Source organism: Oratosquilla oratoria, chromosome 6, assembly GCF_046742065.1.
Source record: "Oratosquilla oratoria isolate Oo_2021 chromosome 6, ASM4674206v1, whole genome shotgun sequence".
In the NCBI taxonomy this organism is placed as follows: domain Eukaryota; kingdom Metazoa; phylum Arthropoda; class Malacostraca; order Stomatopoda; family Squillidae; genus Oratosquilla; species Oratosquilla oratoria.
This window is the reverse complement of record NC_134782.1, coordinates 23,131,550-23,151,446: the sequence shown is the minus strand read 5'-3', so window position 1 is coordinate 23,151,446 and position 19,897 is coordinate 23,131,550. Positions and strand designations below refer to the sequence as shown.

At 40.1% G+C, this 19,897-nt stretch overlaps 1 protein-coding gene across 1 annotated transcript in view; it reads left to right on the top strand.

Annotated features, from left to right (window-relative positions):
- Window positions 1-5,438, top strand: part of LOC143026342 (sortilin-related receptor-like) — a 72,452-nt gene extending 67,014 nt beyond the window's left edge. The window contains exons 41-42 of the mRNA XM_076186562.1: window positions 324-389; window positions 948-5,438. Coding sequence (XP_076042677.1) covers window positions 324-388 — 65 coding nt within the window. The 3' untranslated portion in view covers window position 389; window positions 948-5,438. The remainder of the gene's footprint in view (window positions 1-323; window positions 390-947) is intronic.
- The last annotated feature ends 14,459 nt before the right edge of the window (window positions 5,439-19,897 follow it).

The following is a 19,897-nucleotide window of genomic DNA, read 5'->3' as shown; positions in this document are numbered from 1 at the left end:
GTGGGGAGTGTCAGCCCCATAGAATGGAGGTGTGGGGGGAGGGGGTTGCTGGGTTTTGAAAACCTTGTAGGCCCATCATTGGTCTTCGATTGGGAAGAAGAATGAGTTTAGGAGAGGAAGAGGGTGCATATATGATGTGTTTGTGGTAAGACTGGTATGTAAAAAGTATTTAGGAGAAGGTAAGGATGTCTTGGATTTTGGACTTTGAAGCATCTACTGAAGATAGTTGAGTGTTTTTACATAGTAGAGCATTATTTAGTGAGGGATGAAGAAATTGTTTCAATATTCATGTATCTAAGTTGTACTTTGATATCTCTTGACAGATGAAGATGATGACTCTCCAATGATTCGAGGTTTTTCGGATGATGAGCCACTTGTCATTGCGTAAGGTATGTGATTAACAGACATTAAAGTAGATGAACCTATATGTGGACATAATATTTTATGATTTACTGTGTGTTGCAGCATATGATATATATATAATATACACACACACACATATACACTGTAGGAAGGGGGCAAAAGTAGCCACATGAAGTAAAACTAACCTTTGTCTTTGTGGAGTGTATTTAGGGATGAAATGGGTGGGAGTGTTTTTATGCCTTTCCCTTTTTGGCTACCTCCCTTGAAAGGGGGAAAAAGCCTTGGTATATGTATGTACATACCTAATTATGAGAGATAGACAGGGAAATAAAACCACCAACTACTATGTGTTTTGTATATTTCCTTCCTTTATTTTGTTGCCAAACATAATTAGGTATGTAACAAAGACAATGGCCAGTTTTACCCTAGGTGGCTACTTTTGCCCCTTCCTACAGTATATATTTTTTCTTTTTCTTTTTTCCACCCTATGCTGCCTCCACCTCCTCACTTAAGAAATGTATATTAATTTGAAATTAGGTAAACTTTTGGGCAAAGAAAAATATGTATTATTTTTGTCTTTCCAGAGTGTGTGGATACAGCTGAAGTTTAGAGTAAAACTTACTTGCCTGAAATTTATCATGTTCTTTTTAATTTTGTTTGTGAACTTTTGAGAAGTTATGAGAATTCTGAAGAGGTGCTTGTAAGTTGCATAGAACAAAGCTTTGCTAAGGGTTTGCATTCATCTGTGATGAGATGGTGTTAATGATATTGTGCAATAGAGATAGTATGTTTGGTGACAGTTGATGTAGTGCCACATATTTATGACATCACACAAGTGCCACAACACCATTTGATCCTAAGGTGTGATGTCACAGTTCCCTATTTTGTTATTTGGTGCTGTTGTGGCACATAAAGTGATATCTAGTAATGTTTTGGTATAAAAGTTGCCATTATTGTGGGTTTGTGACATAATGGTGTGATATAGTACCCCTTGGTAGTGCTACAGTTTATGTAGTGCTACCTTGTTATGACTAGCTCGCTTGCATTGTGCCATGGATTAGTAGTATTGCATTTCATACAACCTAGTAATATGATGTAGAAAGGACCATAGCGCAGGATATAGGTTGTCTCAGTCCTAGCTTGAGCTAATGTAGAGCCAAACAAGGTTCTTCACCAACCCTAACCACCAGAACACAAATCAGGAACTAAGTGAACCAGAACAGAGTTCACAATCGTAAACTGTGCTGCACTCACCATACATGAGGTATGACATACCAAGACAGGTTATGAAATGCAGCAGATGACACACATTTACTCTGCCAGGCTGTCTTACACACAGTCCTTCACTTGTTTACATTGTTTCCACTCTGGTAGTGCATAGGCATGACTACAATATTAAAATAGGGAGAGTGTGATCAGTTTACTCTGTAAATCTGGTGTGATGGTCCACTAACAATGCAGGTTCACTATCATCATTGTGAAACTAAAAGTATGATTGATGTCATCTGGAAATTGCATTACAATTGTAGTGATATCACCATTTCATTGTACACAACAGTGCCATCTAGTGGCTTACACCATATTTGTTGCCTCATGGTATTTCGTCAGGTATTTCATAACACTCAAGCACAATTAAAGCATCAGCCTGGCAGCAGAAGGAAAATATATGAATAGCGGAAAATATGGTCATGAGAGAAGATTGTAATACACATATTTCATCTTCATTCCAATATTATCACATATTCTTTTTTGCATATTTCTTGGTACTTCCCCAGACATAATTTGATTCCTTCATTTTAGTGCACAGTATGTGTTTGTATGACAACTTGCTTCATATATCATTGACTGGAAACCAGGTGTCCCACATTAGCCAATAATGGTTCTCAAACCCTCCCATAGATCTGTCTTCAAAAAAAAACTTTGGACATTTGTCTATATTGTATTAGGGTCTTTTTCAATGTCACTGATTAACCATAGGAAGGGAGCAGATGTTAGTTGTTAGCTCTATTTGTGTGAAATATTAGGGGGAAGGGTGATAATCAAAATTGATAGATCTTGGGTCAAGTCCAGAAACTGTGTGGCAGGACTGCACCCCCACGGATGGAAGTGAAAGTGTTGATAGGTTTTGAAGATTGGTAACAGGGAGCTAATTCTCTCTCGACATCTTTCTCACAGAACTGCCACTATTAGTTATCTATTGTTGGTCTCGGTCCTGTGCTGATCTGACTTGGATCCTATATCTCATAGTCCCGCACCAGTTTTATACTTATGTTTATATTGTTAAATTACCCATAACATATTTTCTTACTTCATCAATTATTACTTTTGATGAACTGATTGACCATAGTTCGAAGATGCCTGGAAGCCAAAGGGAGTGATAGCTGCTAGGTAGTATGTGGGAGGTTATGGATGTCTTCCGGAGTTTGTATTCTCAAAGGAAAGAATAGTAATACATACGGAAAAATTTACTGTTTTCTGTTTTGCCTAATTTTGCTCTCCTGGGTTCATAGGCTGTCTCCATAATTTTTATCCACAGTTGTGTATAGATGATTATTTAATGCATATTTTCCAATGAATTTAGAATATAGGTTTTTGTTCCCATATATATTCCCATATATCCCCTGCACCCACCTAAACTTGCCTTTTTGCAGTCTAAATGCAGAGGACAGGTTTTGTATGAGTTGTTTTTTGGGAGCAGGGCTGCTTCCCTACACTGGAGGAGTGTCATTTGGCTGTGAATATGTGTTGATGGAGGGAAACCAAGTCAAGAAGTCTTCCACCATCTGTTGAATTAAATGAAGGAGAACAAATATTCTAAAATTAGAAATTTCAAAATTCCTGGGTAATGAGGGCAATAATCTCCTAGGTGCCCCTGCAGTTGCAACATAATGTTATTCCATTAATGTTCATTTGTTTTAATTGAAGTGGTAATGACAGTCTTAAAATGTAATAAAACAAGAATTATTACATCGTCATCATTAAGAACTGTTGGTTGGATCATTTGATGATTAAAGTATGTAGATGAAATGAAAGTGAAACATGGCTAATTATTATATGCCATACTTATGGTTAGAAAAAAAGTGAAATAAAGGAGTAAAAAGAAAGAAATAATTCATACTAAAGTTAGACTGTGATAAATGGCATTGCTGCAGAAGTTCATGTATTGGGAATAGGGATCCATGCTACCTGGGTCTGCTCAACTTGGCAAAGGAACTTTATGTTCATGTTCCTTCATTTCCCCTCTTTTTTTTTAACATTCTGCATTTATTGTCACTACCTTTCTACTGATCCTGCTTGTGTATATTTTTGAACTTCTTTTTGTAACCTATTGTCATACTACTTCCATCACTGCCTCAACATGTAAACATCTTGCAGTACTCTGTTTGAAGTACTTTTGCTTAGCATGAACATGACAGAACCTCTGCCAAGTCAGGCCATAAGTTAAACTAAGTAGTGTAGTGATGTTTCAGCATTGGTGGTATGTAGTACGTTCTGTGTTTTAAGAAAACCAAAGTAAATGTTTTAATTCTTGCAAAATAGAGTTGAAAGTTGGAAGTTCACACAACCAAGATAGGGCCTAATCCTGGACCTGAATAAAACCCTATAGTATACATACCATTGGAAGCATAATCTATAGATTTTTGTGTTTTACTGCTCATTTTATTATTATTTTATTTATTTCTTTATCCTTTATTCTAATATAAACCCCCACCCACTTTTTGATCTCATCCTCCTCCTCCCACTACTCCTCCGACTTTTTTTTTTTTTTTTTTTTTTTTTTTTTTTTTTTTTTTTTTTTTTTTTTTTTTTTTTTTTTTTTTTTTTTTTTTTCTTCTTCTTCTTCTTCAATATGACCTCCATCCTCGTGCAACTGTGTGGTGGAAGCAGCAGGATCTGTCTCCCACAGACACAGTTCATTGGCCCCTCTCCTGCCAATGACTGTGTACTCCTACTACTGCACCTACCACCACTACTGCTGCTGCTGCTACTCACCCATCTCCTACTACCCCTCTACTTCTTCCACCACCTCATCATGATCCTCGTTACTTCTTTATCTTGTACATTTTTATTCTTTGTTTTTCCATCATTCCCCCAAGGTGGAAAAAGGGTGAATATTTTCATGGTAGCAGTGGGATATTGTCCATTGGTAGGTAGCAAAGTTATGGATTTGATTCTAATTATTGAACAAGATTGTGCGCTGTAGAATGCTTTCAGGGTAGTTTTTATGCACATATATATTCCAATGTAGGGTAATAGTAACCATTTATAGTACTAAATTGTATACAGAAGGTATGGTTTGAATTTCTTTTCAGGTTCATGGCACAAGTTCTGTATTATTTAGAGTAATGTTAACATTTGGCACACATTTCCTAGATGTATGTTTTATATTGTGTGCTGTGTGTAAAGGTGGCTTTTCTTTGTATATTTGGATTGCTACCGCATCTAATGGAACTTTCCACAATGATAGATTTTCCAACATTAGGATCACAATGCTGTCTCACAAAAAAATTTGTTATATTTTTCCCCACCATCATATTTGTGTATATAATGTTTTCAGTGTTTTAATATTAGTTGTGTTTTGTTCAACTGCAAAGACCAACAACAACAATTGCAAAGAACTTCCATGAGTGGCCTACTACTGGTTAATGCACCAGTAGAAGTGTACCAGCCACATTCATGCTTGCTTCTACCCTTGTTAGACCTTGAACTAGGTAGGCTCATTGGTGCTGGGCCAGAGTTGCTTCTCCAAATGCCTTGTGGGAATGCTTTTAAGTGCAGTGCTTAAGAAACTGGTGTGAAGACAGTAGTGTGGTCATCATGGTGGAGCTGGAAAAAAATCTGAAGGAGTTCGATCAAAGCACGTTGTATCCCACCTGATAATGTTCTAATTCCAGTTGGCCTAAGTTGCTCTCTGTACCTTTGAATTCTATCCAAGCATAAGGGAGTCTTGCAGTATTAAAGTTTGTATGCAGAAGTCAAGTGTGTACCACTTTGAGAACCATGGGGGAAAAAATGAAGATGTTTTGTGTAATATCTTTTAATTTTTATTGGAATTATATCTCAGTATCTTTTTGTACATGATTATTATTATCCTCTTTCTGTAGTAATAGAGGTCATATGGTCCGTTGATACTTTTTAGAATAGGTTTATGTGTTTTAAGTGGTTTTTGTATGATTTGTTTCTCACTTTTTGTAATGGTTTGTGGCTCATTGCTCTATCCTTTCCAGTGTTTTAATTGAGATTTTTAGACCATACAAACACTCAGGGCTGGATCAATAGGCATAGTAGGCCATTGGCCTAGGGCATATGGCTAACTGGGGGCCCACAGAAACTAATTTGTCATGCAATAATGAAAAAAGGCAGACATTGCATTAAAGTGCAATAAGTATTTTTTCAGTAAAAAGTAACGATATTCTATTAATATATATATATATGTGTGTGTGTGTGTGTGTGTGTATGTGTATAATTTTTCCAAACTATTTCCATATTTCTATAAATTTGGGGACCCACAGAAACTAATTTGTCATGAGATAATGAAAAAAGGCATACATTGCATTAAAGTGCAATAAGTATTTTTTCAGTAAAAAGTAACCATATTCTATTAATATGGTTAATATATATGTGTGTGTGTATGTGTATAGTTTTTCCAAACTATTTCCATATTTCTATAAATTTGGGGACCCACTGATGAGTTTGGAGCAGGGCCCACAAGTTGGTAAATCTGCCCCTGCAGAAACATATTCCAAATCTGGGTGGACTAGTGATTTTTGTCATTAGCTGATGAAGTCAAAACAATCCCAGTAACCTCTTTGGTTTCTTTGAGGCAGGAATATTACACTTCCAGGTACATCCTCTTTTTCCTGTGATACATAAATAGTGTGATTATCCACACATTCCATATGTCTTGGTGTTTTTTTTATATATATATAATAATAATCCTGGAAAGAAAGGATAACATGATATTTTTGAAGTAGGTGATGGGACCTGTTAAGAAAGAAATTGTTTTTACATTCTCATCACCAGTCATAAAAAATGACAGGTGATGAGAATGGTCATTGTGAGGTGGAGGTAAATTGTAGATTGAAAGATACACATAAATGCCTTGGAGTAAAAATTGTGATGAGAAATAAGCATTTGGGAATAGATGCAAAGAGGAGATTAAGTGAAGTGGTGATTGTGCCAGCAGCACTGTATGGGGCTGAAACATGGAATTTAAGAGAGGAAGAAAAAAGGATGAAATGTCTGAGAAGGGTAGGGGTTACAAGGATAGAATGAGAAACAAGATGAGGAGAGTGGTGGGGGGAAAGGAGATGGTAGGTAAGTGCTGATGAAAGAATATTGGGATGGTGTGGACGCATGGAAAGAATGAGTGAAGAAAGATTAGTAAAAGTGGTGTGGAAGGCAGAGGTGGATGGAGTGAACATGAGGGGACAACTGAGGATGAGATGGATGGATGGGGTGAAAGGGGCGTTGAGCAAGAGGGAAGTATCTGTTGAACAGAGAAGGCGGGAGATAAGGGTGAGTGGAGAATGGCTATATATAGATGATATTGTGATGCAAGGAAGGGCCGGGGGGGAGTGGAGGTTATGTGGGAATGATATATTTTGACAGCCCGAAGGGATTTCTATCCTGCCTGAGGGGGGGTCGCCGATTAAGTGAAACGGCCTTGCTTGGGATGTGCTGTGTCTTGCTGCATTGCTTCTGACCCAGAGTGGTGGGCGAGATACAGGGATGATCTGTTATCCATGAGCCTTTTGACTTTGGCTACCTCCCTGGTAAGGGGAAAGCTCATGATGTATAGATAATAAGTCATGGTGGTGCTTCATCGAGATGACAGAAACTTTCCTTCAGAACGAAACTGGTCATTTACTGGAACAAGAGAGAAGTGCTGGTAAGCTACAACCTAGTACAATAACAACAGTAGCAGCATTCGTTGGAGTAATTTTTATTCTCTTGGATTCAATAGTCCACAGAGATTTGCAGGAAAGTGTAGTATATTACAGTTGCTACTGTAGTAATGCACTTTTACCGACTCCTGATTTCAGTAGTCGTCGAAAGCGGCTGTACTTTTTTTTTTTTTTTTTTTTAAGCCCAGGCGCCACTCTACCGTCAGGAAGTGGATTTTAACCCGTTTTCTATTGATTAGGCTAACTGGTTTATCTATAGCCACGTTTCTTTATGTTTTCTGACCCCTAGCACCCCCTCACTCTGGTTACATATTTAATTACTAGAAGGATAAAGGAAAATGAAGTGAGGTACTGCCATGTATCACTTTCAGGTGATCGTCTAACGGTAATCTTCACAAACATAGCCAATGAAGTTCACAAAATTCTACATTCTAATGGCAGGAAGTGTTCGCCAGGCCTTGTGAAGCGTTATCAAACTATGGCTCATAGTTCCTTGTAATCGCTCCTGTACCTGGCATAGTAAATGCCTTACCCACACCCAGACCTAATATTTGCACCTATCCTTTAATAGTTATTGCGGGATTGTGTAGATATTCACATTTTTCTACAACTCGTTTTGGTCAGTTTAGAAAAAATGGAAATGTGACAAGTCGGTAAATAAGAATCCAAATGAATTGCAACTATGCACTCATGAGACTGTAGGACAGTTTCGAGGCTGTGAGACTATAAATACCTACGAAAAATAACATGCCAGGTGGGTGTGTGGGTGGAGGTTTCCAAAAGTCATGGCGTTTACTATTCTGTGTGCATCTCGTCGACATCCGAACATATTCCTTGCGACTTCAACTTCGCCAATGAACAAGAGTGAGAAGAGTGTGTATTCATTATTTCTCATGTGAATATGACATATGTCCATGAGTAGTTTTACATACATTGTATTAAGATATACATAGGAACAGAGAACAAGCTTGTTTTGATATAAAATTCATGTCCGAAGGTAAACGGTTAGGAGATTGCAACGCGACGCACGACTTGACGGCTGCGCGGACCTGTCCCGCCTGGGGCTCTTCTGCGCAGCCTTGTAAAGAATGCGGACGGGCGGGGAAATTATTAGTATCAATTACTTTATGGGCATTTAATAGACTTGAGTGATGTATAGCTCTAGAAAGAACTATACAAGAATAATTATATCTCACAAAGCTCGTGTAAACAACTGTCGAGGTGAAAAGTATACGAAGAAACTGATCAAGATAGAAAAAAATATAGTTTGGCAAGAGAAACTTGTTCTGGGTTCAGCACGGGATTCATATAGGAATATCTGTCTCGGGTGACAAGGGTCACTTGGTTGATTACGGAGCAAAATTTGTCTTGAGTTTCCTTGGGGATGTTATATTCGTGTCGCTGCTCATTCTTCAGAAAAAAAATGAAGTGCTTAACGGTTAATTATAATAAAGTGATTTGGTAAATTAAGACGAGAGGCCGCTTGACGATCATGTCGTTGCTTTAAAAGAGTGCGTTTTGTTCATGATGGCATACTGTCCATGCCAGACTTTGGTAATACCTATTCCAGTCTACCATATCTTAGCCAAACCAATTGCCTCAGAAAACTTGGGAAATAACGGAGATATTATTTTTAATGTATGGGTCGGAGAGGGCAAGGAAAACCGCCTCAGAAAGCGTTCGAATAAAATATAACGGTAGGACAAAAACGGATCGTAAGAATTTTTATTTTAAATGCAGATATTTGGTGATTTTTTATTTTATTTTTTTTTTATTTCCGAGGGAAGAACTATATTGCCTTCAGAGTCGGAGTGAAGTAAAATTAATGGAGATACTATCAGATACTGTGAAGTAACGCGTGAGGGGGGGTGGATGAATAATTCATATTATTTCATAATGGTACAGAAACGTTTTGTGTTTCGTTACGGGTCATAACTCGGGAATTTAATAATTGCTTGGAAGATGAATAAATACAATATGATAGATTCAGTAGAATGAAATGAAAACAAACGAATAAAACTTTTAGCACTTCCCGTACCAGATGGCTTCTTTTCATTTAATTTTCATTTCGTTCGTACTGGACGGCTCTTCTCTTCTGATAATTTCCGTTGAACTCCTTCGACAGCAACGGGATCGTAGGATATATTTTCGATGAACCCCTTCCACACCAAATAACAACCGGGAAGTGGGAACTGTAATGTCAGCCAGTAGATGCGGTCGAAGCCGTCAACTTTGCCCTCTACGCATGGACTGTTGGGAGCAGGTAACTTACAGTTACCGATGGGAATCGTAGAGGAATGCGGGGCTCGAACCCACAATCGAAGGCGATTTCGCCACCAGCGCACTTTGATATATTTGAAATAACAATATTGACGCATTCTTTTTATGGATGACAGCCAGTGGCATCTTTCAGCACTCGTGTTGAATTTAGTAGCTTGTCGTCTGGATGGAGGGATGTCTCGCCCCCCCCCCCCACCACCATGCCTTTAAAGAAACTTGAAGGAAAGGCTACCAGATTCCACTTCATGAAAGATCAAATGCGTTTGTAACACTGCAGGAATGCATCAGTAGCCACGTGATCAATATCATCAACTAGCAGCATGCGCAGGTGGGGGGGGGGGGAGGGGTTGCTTCACACACCGTTGCTAGTCCCCGAGATCTCCGGGCGAACTCCCATGCAACCACCTTTGCCACTCCAAACAGCTCTCGATAGGCTTGGTCAACTTGTACCACCCATGAATCCTCTAGGGGGTCTCCAACCCTTCGTCTTCTGCTGCGGGAATGGTTTTTCGTGGAAACAAACCTGTGAGTGGGATCAGCAACAAGGAAACGTGCCACTGAATCAACTTCCGCGAAATGTGTTGCTAATTGGTCTAGTCCGATTCTCGGTACCAACGATACCAACACTTTCTGTAGAACTAGTAATACAAAACCATGTGACACATTATCTTCCTGTTTCCAGGGGAGATATATGATGTCAACATTCCTATGGAATCCATCCGTTGCCCCTGGTTTCTCTTGCAGAAGACCCGCGGCCTTCAGGTAACCGGCAACAGCAACAATGAGACACTTGGAGTAAACATGATAAACATGCATATGAAAACCTATGCATTTTAAACAATAGAATGTTTACCTTGGCAGCTTCCAGTTATGTAGCTGACCACTTGTATTTCACAAACAAAACAAACCTTTCAGTATGTGTGTGCTAGTGGCTTTGTTGTGGGTTCGAATCCTGCACATCTCTCCGATTCTTAGCAGTGACTGGAAGTAATCTGCCCTAACAGTCCATATGCATAGGGAAATGTTAATGGCTTCGGTAGCAGCAACTCGCCTCCTGGCGTATGATCCTCACGAGCGTTATATTGCCAATAATTGGTCATTGAAATGCAATGGAAGTTTAGGGTGAGGCGTTCTGATTGTGGATAGTGTTTCGTTCAACCCAGAAGGTAAGGAGCATCATACGCCGGCAGGCGCTGAGTATCTGCGGCCGAAGCCGTCATTTTTGCCTTAAGATGCGCTTGGACTATTAGGGCAAATAACAGTCTTTGCTGGAAATCGGATAGTACGGGATTCGAAAGCATGATTATGCGGAAGCGAGACCAGCACGCTTCCCAACTCGTATGTTAGACGCCGGCAAAACTGTAAAATTTGAATGGAAAATAAGAACACTGAATGATTTCTAGATACAGGGACAATTGGTGGACTTTCTAATAAATAAAAATGAATAAACAAATAGATAAATAAATGAAAATACAACATGTCTAATCTATGTCATTCATTGGTGGCGAAATCGGAAGCGTACCGCTTATCTCGCAATCGCTTAGTTGTGGGTTCGAATCCGGCACTCCTCTCCAATTCCCAGCGGTGACTGTTAGTAGTTATTTGCCCCCCAAGCGTCTAGAGCAGCGTTTCTCAACCTTTTTACCCTTGCGGAACCTTTAAAATAAATTGCATGTCTCAAGGAACCCCTGCGGAAACACACACACACACACACATGCCATATCTTTCTCATTTTATTTTCATCGTAATAATAGGTTAGATGGGATGATGTCTATATTTAACATTATTACAATAACCAAGAATATGCCGTGCGTGTTTAATTATATTACGTATATGAAATTAAAAAATCAAAAGTGCATTAGCTTATCTCACTTGTTCTCGCGGAACCTTTAGGGACCTTTTGCGAAACCTTGGGGTTCCGGGGAACCCTGGTTGAGAAACGCTGGTCTAGAGCTAAGGTGACGGGTTGGGCAACAACTACTCAGCGTCTTCTGGTGTAGGCTCTTCCCTTCGCCACCTAGCACATACACTCGAAGACCAACACGGTCGGCAGGAACCGATGAACGTAGCCAGAATCTCGTTTTCAGACAGGCCCAGACACTACGAGTATGGTTACAGACTTCGGCCAGAAATTCACTGATAAAGACCCAGGTTGCACGTATATCAACAACATGGGCACAGAAATTGCCTAGGCGATACTTACGACAGAACCAAGTTATTTACCACGGTCTTAGAGCACGTGCTTGACCTTTGATCGACAACCATTACCCTCACGGATGAAATCTCTGTTATGACCCTATCTGTACAGTAACTGAAAATTTCAGTCCTGAGCAAGGATCGAACTCGGATCGCTGAATGAGTGATCGAGCCGATGTAAATATAGTGAGAATTGTAAACTATCAGGAAACAGTACGTCTGTCATAAACGTATCTTCCGCGTACAGACCATGATGTTATTGAACTAACCAGAGAAAGAACTTAGGTCGCCATCAATACAAACAGGTTTTATTATGGTTGTCAGACTAAGCTATATTTCTTTTCATAAATTGTATAACACAATTACTGTTTAACTCTTTAAGATTATAAATTATTGTAATGCAGTCGAATAATGTTAAATCAAGAAAAGAACTGGTCAGTGAACAATGAAACTATCAAAGATATTAATTTCGTAACCTTTGACACACTTTTTCCTAAAGTGTATTCTAGTCACGTTAAACAAGAATTTTTTTTATTGTAAATGATAAGTAGTTGGCCGAATCGCCAGTTGGAAGTTTTTTTTTCATAAATTTCAAAAAAATATATATTTTTATTAAACAGACAACACATACAGATAATCTGTTTTTAATGCTGTATTGCTATAATACTGTACATTCTGGTAATGCTGAACAAGCCAAAGTCCTATTTTAGCGCTAATAATGAGTGTGTGAACGGAGGTAGTCATTTAAATTTTACCCAAAGTATTTACAGTTTTCCACCAAAATAATTTTTAGAGTTTGTTTTGGGAAAGGAAAAAGTTTGGACGTTAATGGAGAATAATCACTTGATATTTGCGGATATAGTTCTAATTTCGGAAACAGCAGACGACTCGTGAGATAAGCTTAGATTTCAAAAAAGGATAGTCTCAAAGCAGGTTTGAAGGTAAACAAGGGCAAAACCAAAGTAGAATTCAACTTCAGATTTCAAAGGCAAACAATTATAATCGATAGTAAGAATTTTGAAGACGCTGAAGAGGGTAATTACGGAAAACGACAGGGAAAGTTTGCAAAAGTGGTATGGCAGAAGTTGGCACAGTAGTGCGACTTGTTTGAGAAGTTAAGAGAGTCCTTTTGTTCAGGTGTGGAATCCAAATGGTTGATTGACTACCTCCTTGGTAAGGGGAAGAGGTCTTTGATGTGATTGTTTACACACACAATATATATATATATATATATATATATATATATATATATATATATATATATATATATATATATATATATATATATATATATACAGTATATATATAATGTATATAGTCATCAATGGAGTGAACTTCCCACAGAGGCGATGAAATGCACAGTAAGTGGATTTTTTTTATTAATGTATTCATCTGTTGATTTATTGTGTTTATTGTTGTTTAACTTGATTTTATGCATCTATTTATCTCTATTCCTTTATTCACTTATTTATTTATTCATGTATTTATATATTTATCTGTTTAATCATATTCTTGTTTAATTTTGATTGGGTTTACTTTTCTGCATCTGACCTCGCTATGGATCGAAAGTTTCGGCTTTGTTATTGTAACTGATTCTACAATTAATGCTCTAATTTACCGTCGAGGATCTTGGGTTGTGTTTACAAACTAACGAATCAACGTCAGGCAAAATGTCGAAATATTTACAACAGAAATCTGTTCTATGAATTCACCCATTCTAATACAAGAAACACCTTGTTATCACTAATCTGCGGGTGAAGACACCATCAATTTGATGTGGAAAGGGGTGACAACGAAGTACTGAACTACCCGTATGGCCATGCATGTGGTTGATGTGTACTTACACCTTTAACAAAACCAAACTATCCGGTAAGGGTGGTTATAATCCAATTACCCTACCTGGCAGCATACCCTGGCATCTTGAACTCATAGTTAGCATACTAAACACCGATGGTTCTCCTATTTTTATTGCGCGAGAGTATATCGTGTGTGTATCTGTACACGTTTGTAGGCATGTGAAAATATGTCTACACCAGTCTTCGCTAGCGCGTTTTGCGTATATTCATGATGTGCCTACGTGTGTTTGGGCAGCGGTGGACGCCGATGGTCCTCTGGGAAGGGAGGCACGAGCGGGCAGCGGGCGGGCGGTGAGCGGACCGGGCCGGCAGGCGCCTAACTGTTTCAAGGTCAGACAAATGTCAGGGAAGGCAGGCTGAGCGTCGTAGAAATAGCTACAATAAGGATTTTACATCCAGGGATGAGAGAGGCTGAGAAGGGAGGACGGGAATACGTTTTGTATAACTTATGCATTTTACAATACTGAAAGTTTAATTCATTATCTTTGCTGTTTATTGCTCTCCACACCACCCTTTTCTTTCGGGATTGGGGAGGTGGAGTTGGGATCCTTGCCTCCTCCTGCCCCCATGGTAACACAACTCCCTGTGTATCTGCTGTGGTCACCCTCTCCCCTCATCTCCAATCCTGCGACCCCAAACCAAAGCCTTAATCCTCTTTCCTTCCAAGTCTGTTTCTTTCCCTGATGCGTTGTGCCAGTATGTTCTTTACTATTTTTTAACCCGATGTTATTTTAGCAGTAGCGGTCTGGTGGGATTGTTGTCATGGTGTCCTAGGATTAGCAGGTTTGAGTCCTCTGTCGGGTAAGTTTTCCTGTCAACGAAACTTTGATTCACCCTTGCAATTTCTCCAGAACCCTTATCCGTGCTGGGTGAAAGACGACGTTACGTTGAGATCGTTCCTACATACGGGCGAGAGGCCTGAGAGGGGATGCCCAATGATCGCACTAAGTATTGCAACTACAGTGAAGCTTCAGTACTCAAGTAAGGGTACTTAAATGTCAAATGCACATTTTACATGAACGACTATGGCGATGCCATCAGAATACCAGATGTAGTTGGTGTGTGTAGTATATTTTTCACTCAAATTGTTTTGTCTTTTACAGTTCCCTTCGACCTGGTCACTGACACTTCCGCCTTCACCTCTTCCCTCTTCTTTTCGTACGACTCCACCACCCATTGTCCCTACTACTTCACTCCCTACTCCCTTCATCCCCACCGCTACCCCTTCCATTCTCTGTTTCTGAAGCCACACCCAACCCTTGCACAAATCCTGACCTTATTGTAGGCCATAGTACCTTCTCCCCCACCCCACCCCACCCCCAGTGCCTGCGTGTCCGCCCCACTGTGGATGAACCCTTCCCCCCCGTCCGTTCTTGCCCTGCCCCAGTCCTAGTTCACTTCATCCTCAACCATCCCGCTTCTTTCAACCTCCACTCCAACTCTCCCTCTATGCGACCACCTCCCAGTGGTGGTGAGAGCCAGCTGCTCAGCTGCTCTGTGGAACAGTTGGTATGCGTCGACGTGCACAAGGACGCAGCAACAGCGAACTAACGCAAAGTTAGGCGATGATGTTTACGTGCGTGGCTCTCATACCCTTTATGCATTGGAGGCAAAAAATATTCACTATTACTCTGACTTTCTTAACTCGCACATTTTGTTGAATTGCATCTTTTACGAAAACAAAAACAAATACATGTAAGTTCAAACCCTAATCTGAAATGTGCACGAACGGCGCATGCGCAGGTCTCTCTCAGCCATGCCCAAGACCTGTGGTGCGTAAAGGCTTCGCAGGGGGGCAGAAAAGGGGTGTTGTCCGACAATGGGGAATTCCTTTTATCTTGCGTCCTCGCGGCCGCGGTCAGGCGTTGTGCCAAGTAGATAATTCTATTTCGTGTGTCTTGCATTTAGAAGGGAACAGGCTTCAGCAGCAAGGAATGACATGTAGATGACATGAATATTTTCACCACAATTTGCCGAAGAATAATTTTTACCGGGTGTTATTTACAGGGTTGTTTTCGAAGCAGTTCATCGCGGGAGATATGATTGGGCGTTACGGTATACCGGCGCTTTTATCCTTGTAGACAATTTGTGTCGCCGTCCTATGTTATCGTATATTTCATGAATACCTCTAGGTAGTGGAAGGTGATTATAGTTTAGATAGGAATCCACAATGGAAACATATTGCGGGAAAAGCAAAATGTCACTAGAAATGCAGTAGGAAGGTATTTCAAGTGTCCGAATTTGAGTAAGGGACTATTGGGAAAAACTTGCAGCTACAGTTGACAATATTTTTCTTCTATACCGACTGCTTATTTGGTCCGTTAACTCAAATTTCTGATTGTACATAAAATTCTGTTTCACTTTTCATTTTTTGTATAAACCAAAATTTGAACCCTTGGCAAGTCGTCTGCATCTGTCCGGCCATGCGGTGGAAGAAAATGAAGAGATGTGTAAAAGGCGGGAACTGGCTGCGTTGGTACACAGCAATAGTACATATAATAATAGCGACGAGTTTGACCGTAATGGTCTACTGCAGAACCAGCCTATCTTTGTGGAAAACTACAACTTTTGTATTTCACCACAGTGGTCTAATCAGGCTTTGTAAGGCCCATCTGTTCGTGGGTAGGTTTGTACAATATATTTATACTCTACAAAATTTGAATTTGCCGTCTTCTACTTTGTTGTACTTTATAAGTAAACTAATTTGTTTTAAGAATCTAACTTTGTTCAAGCAATTTTAGTGCTACACTACAACGATAATTATTACTAACGCCCAAAGGAGCAAAATTTCGACGAGACCTAACGAGTCATATGTGGCTCACAGGGCAATAGTATTGCGTATTCACGGAGCAAGCCATGCATGCGGTCACTAGAAATACAAAGGAGATGCAACAGACCTATTGGTCCTAACGGGGCTGCTTGCGAATTGAAAGAGGGTATGAACAGTGAAAACAATGACGGACGACTTAGTTGTGTATGAGTTCACGTTGCCAAGAAATTAGTTTCATTGGGGTTGGACTCAGTATATATTTAATTTCAAGTGAGACAGCAAATGAAATGGCTGCATCCAGGATTAATGCCCAGGAATCACATGAGGTGTCTCTTTTGCCACATGAGTTGAACACATGAAAAATAAAGTGAAGTGGATATACGCTGTATCAGCCTCGTACTCTTCCGTTTCCAAGATGCTACGAGAACACCCAAGCGCTGATGCCACATCACCCATATTGTATTAACAGTGGACCACGCAGGAGTATTGTCAACTGTACATGGTCGATCAGCATTTGCGAAACACTAGAATAAAATGATTAGGGTTGTTCTCAGTAGCTTTGTTTGCAATAAAGAGATTAGGGTCGTTCTTAGTGAAGTGCCCTTTCGTATTTATGGTATGAGAGGTAGGAGTTTCAATGAATTATGATGATAAACCTTGCCAACAGGATACCTTTCGATCCATAACGAACTCAGATGCAGAAAACGGACACAACGGAGAAAGTGAATAAACAAAATATTGAACAAGGCTATGATCGTAAAGTGGGTATTTAGACTTGCAAGGTTGGTGCAGGGTGGAATGGGGAGGGGCCGAGGGGGGCGAACTGTGGCAGAGAAGGTGATTTGAACGCTTGCCTACCGAAGGAGGAAAGTGGTGGGGGGAGTGGGTGGATGCCCTAGAGATGAATTAAATCGCCTGGCGGAGACGAGAATTTAGAGGAAAAGTGCCATGCGATTCGGAAGGTGCCTCGCTATGTCAAAGTTTGTTTTTCAAAAAACAATACTGCTTTTTGTACGTCATCTTCGTGTGTTGTCGTGGTGCATCGAGTTCCAAACTCACCCTTCCATGACCCTGCTGGGCAAACTTTGCTTTAACTCTTTAATATTATCGTTGGCAACCATTAACCCTGGCAGTAGGGTAAAGGTAACGACTTCTGCAATTGTTTATGACAGCCATTGACCCTGGTAATCCGAACGCATGGGGCAATGGTACTTCCACTGAGGAGTGCGCGTACAAAATTGGTAAAGAATTTGGCTCCATGGCGAAGCCAGGGAGTTGGGGTGAGGGGCCCATGGACCCCTGATCCATCTTACTCCACACCACCTCCTATAAGGTACTGGGTACAAATTTTGTGCAGTAAACACTTTAGGAATCTCAGTGACACCCTTATGGACCAGGAGAACGCAGCAGATTGATAACTGGAGACTACTCTGCACTCAAAAATGCTGAACGTTTTTAATTTCTGTTTAGTGTAGGCCTCATGGTCTCTTGCAGCACCTCCATTCTTATGGCCTTATGTTGTATTTTGCCTGTCTACATACCAAAGGCTTCTTCCCCCTTGTAGGAAATATGGCCTGTCAATCCCACTACCATTATTCTACTTCCTTATTCATAGCTCCTCTTGGATGAAGGATCGCCCTTCCATCCATTGCCCGGGGCGCGGTATTTTATCTTATTTACGTATTTATTTATTCATTTATTTATTTATCCATCTATTTGTATGCTCCTCATTTCCCACGCGTGCTTTCCAGTCGGACCAATCAACGCTATTGTTGAACATGTGCTTTCCAGTCGGACCAATCAGCGTCATTGTTTTCATTCTATTCGTATCGAGATTTTTTCACTCAGGAACATGGCCGATTTTATAACTTGGGACTGCGCACTGCCCAATCCAAGTGGGAAATAGAGCCGTTTGGTAGGTAGTCCGGTACTTCATTAAAGATTGTCGATTTAAATGTAAAACGGTCCCACTCGCGTATTTTTCTCCGCTGTGGTAAGCGTACATGAAGTTTAAGCCTAGGCGATTTGTACTGTGCCACTGCATCAGTTTGGCATATATGAAGATTACTGCGCCTCGCAATGTGCGTATCGTATGTAGGAAAGGTAACAAAATGTAAAACGTTTCCGGAATGTTGCTTGCATTGTGCAAGCCACTTAGCCATGGTGCTATATTTGTACAAGGCACTTATCAATTTGACCGTTGAATGTATTCATAGAGCAAGCGAAATCGCTAAAAACGAATTCTGCACTTGTGTATGCACTAGTCTGCTTTGGAAAGTGCTCTGGTGCAGTCTTATGCACACAGGAAAAAAAATGAAAGGTATACTGAGTTGCAAAACAATAGATGTGCAGCCGACAACCCTTACTGGGAGAAATGTTATGGGTGGAAGTAAACACAATCTAGGCAGTGAAAGAACATGTAATGAAAGTTCGAAATCAAGAACAATAAAGAGTACCTCCGACTTTGTTCACAAGCAGTTCTTCCTCGGCGGAAAGCTCCGCATAACTTGTCAAGATTTGTTAAAAGAAATGAAGTCTAAGGAAAGATTCATTCGGTTAAGTGAGCAGGTCTGTCTCCTGTACGAGTAACCTACATTATTATCAGCTTTGTCATGATTTATTAGATCTACCAAGCAAACGATCGCATTCTGAGAACCTAAAATGAATGTATGTACACTGGATTTTCTCTCCAACATTTTCTTAAAACTGGGACCAAACAAAAATAATGATACAAGTTTTACGGAATGAATAATCTTCAATAAAAGCACTATGTTCTATAAACGTGGTTATGCCTTGGAGAGGGTGAAGGTGGTACTCAAATCGTAATTTGATCGAACTGTGGCCACAAATACGCAATAAATAGACCAAGAACTTGGGATCTCTTGAAAATTAAGCAAAGAACCTGTTCCCAAACTTATTTTCAATGTTTTAAGCATAGTTCTAGATCGAAATATCGATTTTTTTGTGTGAAGAACAAAACTGCGAAAAGCAAGTCATATCATGCACACTACGCACATGATAAGGCATTTGGTCGCCGTATTTTTGCAGATGAATACATAAATGTGAAATAACAACAATAGCGCTGATAGGTCCGACTGGAAGGCACGTGTGGAAAATGAAGCGAAAAAATTCGCGCCCCGATCATAAGCAATGTAGCAAGACACAGCACATTCACATCAGCAGGGCCAGCCGTTTCGTTTACACGTCGATCCTTCCTCCTCGTCCCCTCACGCGAAAATAGAGAAGACGTGGAGAAATCCCTCCGGGTCGCGTCAATTTCTAGTCCATTCACAACCATTCTCCACTCCACCTCGTATTACCTATTCGGCTCGGCCTTGTCCCCTGGGATAAGGTGTATACATTACAGAACATTGCTGCCTCAAATTATAGAGATTGGGAGAGGTTATAATCCTACTACAGGTACTGAACGACTATCCATCGTTCGAGTAAAGAAGCATCCACAATATGAGATGATCCACTAACGAACGGGACGATACGAAAAGACAGACACGACGTCTGCTCGT